Genomic DNA, 10,808 nt, shown 5'->3' on the forward strand with positions numbered 1-10,808 from the left:
TGTCGCACACCACTGCTCTCTCCTGACAAAATCATTGCAGATGATAGACGTGAGGACCAACCGGAGGAGAGCACGGGGATAGTAGTAGAGGGGTGGGGTGGGACGGGGGACTCACACATCAACAGCACGTATGCAACACTGTGCAGATATTTGCGGGAAATGTTTATAGAGTCTGACCAGTGCTGCGGAGTATGTGGTTGAATGGGGGGTTCCTGAGGAATTAGAGGTGCTAGCAAACAAATGACTCCATTTACCAGAATTATCTCTGTGACATAGCCTGGCCAGAGTATTGTAGAGTCACTTCAATACTTTAGACTCAATGAACACAAAAGGCAAATACGCCAAATCATTTAAACTATTATTTTTATGCTCCCCAAGTACAATACAAGCATGAAAATATAGGTACAATATATAATAAAAGAAATAAATTATATGTACTTCACATAAAATCCAGTGCAAAACAATTGGAATTTCACATTTACCTTATGGTTGTCAAAACCATAAATAATAGTTTAAATAATAGTTTTAAAAACTATTACAAATTAAAAAGAATATAAATTATTTTTAATCACCCTCTAAAATAGAGGTGCAAACAGTGGTAGATTTTAAGAATCTCTCAGAGAAAGCGCAGACTAGCAATGTAGCTTATATTATATTTCTAACATTGTGCTAAAACTGATTTAATTGAAACTTCATTGTCTTCTCAGTAACATGCCAATTGTAATCACAAATCTTCATTCATTTCCTGCTTAGAAATGTACCTTAAAGCTTCTAGAAATAGTAAGTCTAGTAAGTAAGTACTTAGCGAATAATTAGTAAGAAATGTTAGCGATTAAAATATCTCATTAACCAATTTGTACAAAACTGAATCAGTCTAGACAGAAGGACCATTCACACCAAGAACGATAACTATAACAATAACTTTTTAAAAAGTGTCATTCTAGCTAATATGAATGCCGTCGTCTACACATAAACTATAACGGTAACAAATGAAGAACAATATCGCTGGAGACCAATTTCAGAGCGATTTTGAGAACGATAAGCTGACAGCAAATCAGAATCCATAAAATTTTAGCCATCACATTCATCTACACAAGGAGCAATTTTAGTTACTATTGGTCAGTGTGGACGCTTTCATTATTACAGTTACAGTTATGTTTACAGTTACAGTTATCTTTACAGTTATGGTTCCTGGTGTTAACGACCCTTTAGGGAAATAGAGACCACATAAAAAACAATAATCATATGATAAAAGTGCAATTGAATTTAAAGATGCCAGTCCTTTTGCTTGCGTACGTCGATAACAATGAAGCCAAAGTGAATAAGACCAACAAAGTGATCCTAAAGTTGATATTTTCTCCATGTGAACATCATTTGTAGCAGCATATCAAAATAAATGGCAAAACAAGGTAGATAAATACAAATAACAATATAACTAGCAAATAATGCCAAATGATGTATATCAAATGCATGGTGGTTCCATGAGGTGAGATGATGTGAGGGTGGCTCCACGTTTATGACCAATCACTCCAGAAACCCCTACACCAACAAAAGCAAACTTCTTGAAAGCCAGAGTCCAGATTGAAGTAGCAGTAGTTTCCCTATTAAGCTACAAGAGCATTTAAGTGTAAATTCAATTCCAGACACTTAATACACAATCCAGTGTAGTTGATTACATCAGACAAATGGAGACATGTTGTTTCTTAAGAATACCAGTGCTACTTAATATCCAGATCTTTGTTTAAAGCATGAGCTTAGTAGAAGCACTTCAGGGCTAGGAAGCCTTGGCAGCTTAACTGAGCATCTTGTGACGGTCAAACACGGTCTTCCGCTGTTCCTGGACCTGCTTCTTCCAGCGCTGCTGGGCCCCCTCAACCCGCTCCAGAACAGTGCTCCCACGACCCTGGGCTGCCTCAGCCTGAGTCCGAATGTCCTAAGACGGGAAATTGAGAGGTGAGAGGACAGTTCTCTTCAGGTGATCAATATCGAACAGAACAATACACAGAACAGCCATCCAGCTGCATGAAACGACCCATTCCGATTTTGAATTCTTTGATTCCTATGCTGCCCTACAAAACCAAACCTATCTACAAAAAAATCAAACTGAGAAAAACAGCTTTTCTGTTTGTCTGTCACACTGCATTTTAGCAGATACTGTAAAATGAAAACCTGTATATCTCCAGGAAATGTTACAGCAGATAAATGAGATTTTAATAGATTGATATGTTAATGTCGCAAAAAATGCAGAAACTGCAGTTTGGCTTTGTAGGGCAGTATAGCAGTCAAAACATATTTACAATCTAGTACATTATACACACACACGCATACTGTACATACATACATTTTACCTACTGCTAGTGCTAATACACCAGTAGTATACATGTGTGAGCTTATAGAAACCTGTACCTCTGCATCTTCCTCATTGTGGAGTGGCTGTATGTAAGGGTCATGCTTGCGGATGAGTGGGTCAACAAGCAACAGGAACAGCATATACAACAGCAGGGCACCCACCACGGACAGGTAGATTATTATGGTTATCTGTGGGGAGGAAATCATCATGATTTTGAACCAATGGCAAAATCATATGTCATGTTGTATTATTCTTCATTTTGAATCAGCACAGTATAGAATGGATGTGTGTGTGTGTGTGTGTGTGTGTGTGTGTGTGAGTTTTGTACCTTGATTGTGTTACTGCTGCGTTCCTCATACTTGCATTCACAGAGCAGACAATAAGCTTCCACATCATGTCCCGGAACAGGCATTGGATCCACAATGTGCAAGCAGTTACTAAGAAATGTAGACAGAACATATTAACGTCCCTTAGTTACTAATGCCACCATTATCAATTCACTCCTTTATATAACATCGTCCCATTGCTTTCTATGTGAAACATTAAAATCTTTGTAAACAGCCTACTCACCAGTCTTTCTGCGACACGTTCCTATTGTAGATGTGTCCACTGATGTTTCTGTATGGCGGACAGATGCACTTGCATCGTATATCTTCAAAACTCTGAAAATAAAGCCATATGGTCAGAGCAACATACAACTCCACTGACATTTGACAAATAAATAATTTGATGTCTCGTTTACCCTGGTGGCATGAACGATGGAGATTGCTTCAAAGGACAACAGAGTCAAAGCAACAATCAGTGGAGCCCTCAGGGGCAGTACTTTGTCAAGTGACATGTCCAGCTTTTGTTCCCTTCAGATCTGGGTAAACAAATATATATTTTTTTACATTATAAGTACATGAGACCATATTAAAATGGTGGTGTTATAAGGCTAGCAAGCTAAACCTTGTTGCCTTCCTAAATTAACGTTAGCTCTTCTTGCAACATACTGCCTGAACCTGAACATACTGCATTGCACTGCGTTTCGTGAAAGATCAGGAACATGAGACATGTAATGTTAACCAACACAACATGACGTTGATTGCATAGTAGCACTGCATGTTAAGAAGCAGCACTGAATGGCATATATATTTCCGATAAGACAAACGTGTGCATTAGAACTGGCTGCAACTCTTTGAAAATGAACTGTTTCTTGTTTAACGTTAACTTGTTACCTAGCTAGCAATCTGCGTCAGTTAATGTTGGAGTAACTTACAGCTATCTAGCTAACGTTAAACAGCTACCACAGCCACATATATAATTTAGATTATTCCGCTTATTCTTGTTTCGCGTGTTTGCTTACTTTGATGACTGAAGAGGTTATGCGGTCCTCACCTTATTTAAAAATGGTTGACAGTCTAAAATGTGCAGCTAGCTGGTAGATAAACCTAGATAGAATAGGTCGCCTGCACCCCTCAGTCCAGCTTAAGCGGCACACTGCCACCTGGTGGATTGGAGCACATCTCCCCCCCATCAGAATCAGTAATGTAGCCTATCATCTGTGGTCATCTGTGGTCTGTAGCATACCTTTCCATGGCGGTGTGGATGTATGGATATACAGACAATATGGGTTAATATGTAGAATTGCTTTCAGTTTACCTACGGTCAAAATCTTTCCAGTTTTGACCATACCTGGGGTTTTCGACCTGTGCTGTCTCATTCATGTGTCTGCATAGTTCCCTGTGTCGGGTTTAGTTCTCTGTATGATTACTTCCACATCCCACTTTCACAAAACATAAATAACACTCCTGTGGTAGATTGTCTGGATTGAAAAGGAGATCTTGTAAATACATTCTCTAATTCGAAAAATACAGACTGGAAGGACTGTATAGGCTATTGAGAAGAAGAAGAAGAGAGAATAATGTCGCAAGTATCAGATTTAATCCTGTTGTCTATTCATGTAAGACTTACAGAGGACTCCAGCAGGGGGTGTTTGTGAAACTTACTTCAAGATTTCAAGATCTCAAGTGTGTTCTGCAACAGGGTGTGGGTGACAGCCCTAGAAGGGCCACACGTCCGGGAGTGAGGCGAGGGAGTGCGTGAATGAGAGCGTGAAAATATAGCACCAAAAAAAAAAAACTGAATAAGAGGAAAGAAGTTATGTCTCTGCAGCCATGGACTTGCGCTCAGAGTTACTTAAGTCCATTTGGTATGCTTTTACAGCTCTGGATATAGAGAAGAGTGGAAAAGTGTCGAAGTCCCAGCTAAAGGTGAGTGGTCCACGTCAAAGTATATCAGGCTTCGTTTTCAGCTTTCATCATTTCTTCATTTTCATACACTTCTGTCTTTCAACTGAAGTTCCTTATTTGTGCATCCTATTTGTTCAGGAGACAGAGACAGAAAACTATACATTTGAATTATAAATCATGAATGTGACTTGTACAATGATCTAGTCTCCTTTTAAAACATAACAGTCAGTAATGTATGATTATTTGCTGAGTTGTCAACTTTCTACTTCTAATGCTTTGTCTAAAGAAACGACTCCCAAAATACAGAGCACACTATATTTTACAGTTCTTGAAATTGTTAAATCTTGAATCTTGACAATTCTTGAAACATTACTGTACATTTTCAATAATTGTCTGTTTCTCTGGATATTAGTTTGTCCTGTAGTAGTACATCTCAGCCTTGTGTCAAAATGAGCAATTTGCGGATCAGTTTACCTGAACATTTTGGCTACTTTGTCTAGTCTGAGCCCACCAGTTTTTTTTGCATAATGGCCCTAGAGACTTGATCTGGTACTATGCATGACATAAGAGTATAGGCAGGGCTTCTTTGAATACCAGGCAGGTGTTTAGCTTCAGTGCAAAGAGATGAAGAGGCCAAACCGGATGTGGTTTTTAATGCATGTTGTGTGGTTCAGATACATGTAGGCTATGTCACACATTAGGTCCTCCATAGGTTTATGGTGCATGCACTTGTAGATGTTCATTCTCAGTTGCTTTTGGTTCTTGGGAAAGAAGTTGAACATCAGTGACTCATTGTTGAATGCTAAGAATGAGTCAGATGAGTAGGCCATTTCTTTTCCGAGAGATCATTGACATAAATTGTGGCAGCCATGGCCTACTGGTAAGGGCTATGGGCTAGGGGCTTGCCAGTTTGATCCCCGACCAGTAGGAAAAATGTGGGTGGGGGAAGTGGTTGAGCACTGCTCTCCCATGCCCACATCCACGGCTGATGTGCGCTTGAGCAAGGCACCTAAACCCTCACTGCTCCCCGAGCGCCGCTGTAGCAGGCAGCTCACTGCTCCGGGTTAGTGTGTGCTTCACCTCACTGTGTGTTCACTGCGTGCTGTGTGTGTTTCACTAATTCACGGATTGGGATAAATGCAGAGACCAAATTTCCCTCATGGGATCAAAAAAGTATACTTATACGTATACTTACATATACTATAAAGTAAAACCTGCATTTATGTCATTGAATTAAACTTCAAAAAGCATCTGTTCTCATAGCCAGGGCTCAACATTAACTTTTAAAAGTGGTTAAAAGTGCTTGCCAGCTTGGCAGCCGCATCATGAGGTTTTGATTGCCAAAGCCAACCAAATCTGGTTGCCACTTGTAACAATTTGGTAGCCAACATTCTGGCATAACATTCTGGCTTATGTATAAAGGGCTGGCATTCACTCAGATCTGTTTTGGTTTCAGGTCCTTTCCCATAACCTATGCACTGTCCTGAGTATACCTCATGACCCCGTTGCACTGGACGAACACTTCAGAGATGACGACGACGGACCTGTGTCCAACCAAGGCTACATGCCCTATCTCAACAAGTATATCCTCGACAAGGTAGGGCACGGTAACCAGGGGATTACTGATTACAAAAATGACCTCTCTATTAAAGGAGAATTCCATTGTTTTATTTTGCGATTTTTTACATTTTTCACATGCTACATTCTGGGGGCATGATTTTGTGTCCCCAGAGTGTAGCACTGTAACTGTCTGGCTGCTCTAGCTGGTGTTCGAGTTAGGTAACATTTTTCATATTGACTGGGTGACCTCGAGAAACAGAGATCAATGTGAAAAATCTCTGGAATTTTCCTTTAATGTAGTAGAACTCTATTAACTCTATCTAGCACTAATCACTCTGGAACTGCATACATTATTTGGGGCACATTCACATCAACAAGCAAAGAGTTGCCCGAAGTATACCAGCTCCATTACTTTTTCACTTAAGGAAACATGTGAGAGAGTGACAAAGATGTTCAGTTCAGCTGGAGAAGTTCTACCAAAATGGCCTTGTGGCTTAGATTTAACTCCAGAAAATATGTAGTGTTTTTTTTTTTACTCATCTTTTACCATCTACCTTCATGCATGGCTGGAAGAAATCTACTACTCATCAGTCTAAGTTTATATCTTAACCCCGGCTTTCAGTGACATGCTTTCCATACGTCCTCCAGCAGTACCACAACACCATCCATATATGAGATGCTTCTCACTTGCCACTGCAGCAGATAGAATTCAATAGCAATCCAGTCATAGGTTCGACTCAGAGCTGGTTTGTCCTCACATGTGTCCCCCAGGTAGTACCAGGGAGTTTTGTCAAGGAGGATGTGGACAACCTCTGTTGGACGCTGACTGCCAAGAAGAACTATCACCAGGGTGGCGTGAAAATTCTGCCGAAAGATGATGCTTTCCGTCTCTGGTGCCTGTTCAACTTTCTGTCGGAGGACAAATACCCTCTGGTCATGGTACCAGATGAGGTAAAAAAGACGTTTTCTGTGGTCTGTTACATGATCCACTGGTCAGGCATGCGCCTCTCAGATAGGAAGAGAGTTCAGTTGAGGGTTTACAGACAGAACTGAAACTCAGAATCTAAACTGAAATTCAACCTCTTTTCAAGGTGTTTTAGCAAACACGTCTTTACAGTAAAGTCACCCTTGAGTCCCTGAATCTGGATTCCCCTAAATTACTTTGGGCAATGTGTTTCTCAAAATGATAGTCTCTGGCTCTAAGAGATGTCTCTGGTTAACAGCTTAGATGATGCTGTGAGTGTGTAACACATTGTGGCACCTGAGGCGCCTGCGGTAATTCCAGCTGAATCATAATACGACAAGACTTGCTTTCATTGACCAAATATGATCAAAACATCATAATGACACAAAAAAATACAATGTACAGATATGCAAATTAAGCAGTTTTATTCATTAGGATTTTGTTTGTATGATTGCTTTGTTTGTTGTAAAGTTTGAACATTACATCTATCATTTTAGTGCTTTGGTATTTGTGTAGGACTTTTCAGTATGTTAGTGTAAATGTACTTTTACGCACAACAAATAGCTAGAAGTGTTCAACCCAGAACACAATGTTCTTTCAGGTTCTGCTAAGATTTCATCTTTTTTTTGTTGTTGCTCTTTCTTGGCGTCTTGCTGGCTGATGGGTTTCTTGCAGCATGGTTGATGATTTCCTGTGTTTTGCACAACCTGTGTTGGCAGCGGCAGTTTCAGTTGGGTGTGAAGATAGGCTATTTTTAGTATACATATTCCAATTGTAATTGACATACTATCTCAGCCACGTATAGCATTCTAAATTGTTGTTCATTGCTTGGTGAAGATGGAATGACTACTAAGCGGTAGGAAACTTGAGGGAAAAGATTTTAGAATAGAATGATGTTCATTTTTTTGCTCCTTAAAAGCCAAGAAGCACAGGACAGCTTGGATATTTCACATGTTTAATGTCAACTGCACTGCTCTTCTTGCGTGCTGCTACTCTGTAGTATATTGATGAGAGAAAATCTTGTATAAGCACTGTACAAATGGGGAACATTTAGCATATTACCTTGGAAGAAGCTTAAGCTATATGTTTTGGGGTCATGAATCTGATTGTGATAAGTGATTATTTGTTCCTCTTGTAGATTTATGAGCTATATTTCATAGCATTTTTTTAATGATGTGGATAAAAATAATCAAACTAATGTACTTTCCAAAGGTCGAGTACTTGCTCAAGAAGATTTGCATGGCAATGAGTATGGAGCTCAACTGTGTGGAACTGGAGGATTTCTTATCCCAGGAGTCAGTGGTCCAAAATGGATTCACCGTGTGGGCATTTCTGGAAATGATGAATTCTGGAAAGTTGACCAGGGGCATCACTAAGGAAACAGTCACCATGGCAGTAGAGGAAGTTTACAGAGAAATAGTTGGAGATGTTCTTAAAGAGGTAGCATGGAGAACACACACGAACATTACATTCTTTCAATCATTTTCACACTTGTGTCAATACCATGTCCGCCACTCTCCACTTAACATTTTCACCATATGTGTAAATTGTGTATCATTTTGCATTGCTTTCATACAAATTGCTATCAATCACCTGTCCAAAATTCATGACCACTTCTCCCAGTCAATGTTCACCACCATCAAAACTGTTGCAGATATTTACATACTCAAAGCTCAGCTCAAAACACTTAATTTTTTTTTTTTTTTTAAATCACTAGAGATAAAGCTGGGCTATATTTGGAAACACAAATTAAGTTGTCATTTGAAAGGCTTGAAAGGCTTTTTTACACTATTACAGCTGAATACTGTCAAACTGACCTAACAATGCAATACCAGTCAATCGACATTGTAAAGGTCAGGAAATCAGTGCATCATTTTGTCCAAACTTTTAAAAGGCATTGTTGGCCCGGATTCCAATCCACGTCAGCTGCTTGCATGACCGCAGAGCTAAACATCAACATATACTGTACCACACAAAATAGCACTCGCAATACTGACACACAAACTTAATTCGCAAACAGACACAGTAATAGATAAATAAATAGATAAATAAATATCTAAAAAAACTTTTGACCGTTTTTGACAGCTGCTTGCCTTGAGATATTTGTGGGAATGGTGCACAAGAGTGGATAAAAAATATGTCTTTCTTACGATGGGGATGTTATGGTATGAGAGCTAAAATTAACACCAAATTTAGAGGACACAATATGGATCGCAGATTAAGGCTATAGCATAGCAATAGTCATGTGTGTTGTTGTTTCACTTACTGGGAGTGAAAAGTGTCTGCACACCTTTTGTTGTACTATTAGTATACTACAGAGAATTCACTGAAAGAGAGAGCTGCCATGAAGCAAATAGCAGAATGTTGTATTTATCATATTTATTTAGTATCACAATATGTGACTTCAAAAATTCAAAAATTCGCCATACTAGGTTTTTTATCTCATCTTTTTGCAGTGCAACTGAACAAGGCAAAGATAAAGGATATGCATATAATATGTGTTTTTGCAATGCTTAAAGTTGTTTGTGTTTTTTTTGGTTAATTGCACACTGACTGCCAAAGTAGTTTTATGGCAGATAGCAGTTACAGTTATGGCAGTATGAGTTTGGGTGAAGTATAAAGAGTTTTGGTGGCTGTAGTGCATTTTGCACCAAAGATTAACTGATGGCTCAGGCGTGTGTTTGTAAAGCTCACAGTAGGAAGAGTTTTGAAAAAGTAGGCATGGTGTTGAAACAAGTATGAAAATGATTGAAAACAAATCTGCAATCTGCCCAAAATGACTGCGTCTTTATGTTCTCTGAGCTAACGTGTATTTAAATGCATTGATCGAATCAAGGGATACCTGTGGAAGAAAAGCCAGTTGAGGAGGAACTGGAAAGAACGGTGGTTCACTCTGAAACCCAACAGCCTTTCATATTACACCAACGAGGACCGTAAAGACTGCAAGGGCAGCATCACGCTGGACACAAACTGCTGCGTGGAGGTGGGCAGCCTCTGTGCTAACCGCTGTAGTATGCTTATGGTTATGGTTTATGGTATTTTGTAGAAGCTTTTATCCGAAGCAACTTACAGCATTACTAGTAAAAGACATTGAGAAGACACTCTCCTGACATTCTCAAAGGCAACATAACAATAAGGGAACATGGAGAAGTATAGAGAGAGTATACTTAACCTATAGATCACACACACACACACACACACACACACACACACACAACCGTTCAGAGGTTTGGGGTCACCCAGACAATTTCATGTTAGAAACAATGATTTTTATTTGAAATAATAATTTTGTCCTTTAAACTTTGCTTTCGTCAAATAATTCTCCATATGCAGCAATAACAGCAATAAAATGCAGACATTTTGGCATTCTAGCTGTCAATTTGTTGAGGTAATCTAAAGAAATTCCACCCCACGCTTCCTGAAGCACCTCCCACAAGTTGGATTGGCTTGATGAGCACTTCTTATGTACCATACGGTCAAGCTGCTCCCACAACAGCGCAATGGGGTTGAGATTTGGTGACTGCACTGGCCACTCCATTATAGACAGAATACCAGCTGACTGCTTCTTCCCTAAATAGTTCTTTTGGTGTGTGCTTTGGGTCATTGTCCTGTTGTAGGAGGAAATTGGCTCCAATCAACCCCCTTTACCTTGTACAAATCTCCCACTTTACCAGCACCAAAGCAGCCCCAGACCATCACATTA

General features: G+C 39.5%; 2 protein-coding genes across 3 annotated transcripts in view; one reads left to right on the forward strand and one right to left on the reverse strand.

The window, feature by feature from the left end:
- Positions 1-348: 348 nt before the first annotated feature.
- Positions 349-3,825, reverse strand: tmem9 (transmembrane protein 9). 2 transcript variants are annotated; one of them, XM_042099293.1, is made up of 6 exons: positions 3,728-3,825; positions 3,093-3,212; positions 2,921-3,012; positions 2,679-2,787; positions 2,407-2,538; positions 349-1,933 (listed from the first exon to the last, which is right to left on the reverse strand). In XM_042099293.1, exons 2-6 carry the CDS (start codon positions 3,186-3,188, stop codon positions 1,793-1,795), a joined length of 570 nt encoding a protein of 189 aa, XP_041955227.1. In that variant the 5' UTR covers positions 3,189-3,212; positions 3,728-3,825; the 3' UTR covers positions 349-1,792. The 2 variants fall into 2 exon arrangements, with proteins under 2 accessions (XP_041955227.1, XP_041955225.1); XM_042099291.1 differs by having other exon boundaries at positions 3,696-3,792.
- A 599-nt stretch (positions 3,826-4,424) lies between these two features.
- def6a (DEF6 guanine nucleotide exchange factor a) overlaps positions 4,425-10,808 on the forward strand; it is a 15,027-nt gene continuing 8,643 nt past the window's right edge. The window contains exons 1-5 of the mRNA XM_042098849.1: positions 4,425-4,602; positions 6,038-6,178; positions 6,913-7,092; positions 8,318-8,545; positions 9,942-10,088. Of these exons, the coding sequence (XP_041954783.1) occupies positions 4,507-4,602; positions 6,038-6,178; positions 6,913-7,092; positions 8,318-8,545; positions 9,942-10,088 (792 nt within the window). The 5' untranslated portion in view covers positions 4,425-4,506. The remainder of the gene's footprint in view (positions 4,603-6,037; positions 6,179-6,912; positions 7,093-8,317; positions 8,546-9,941; positions 10,089-10,808) is intronic.

The sequence above is a fragment of the Alosa sapidissima genome, chromosome 7 (assembly GCF_018492685.1).
Source record: "Alosa sapidissima isolate fAloSap1 chromosome 7, fAloSap1.pri, whole genome shotgun sequence".
NCBI lineage: Eukaryota > Metazoa > Chordata > Actinopteri > Clupeiformes > Clupeidae > Alosa > Alosa sapidissima.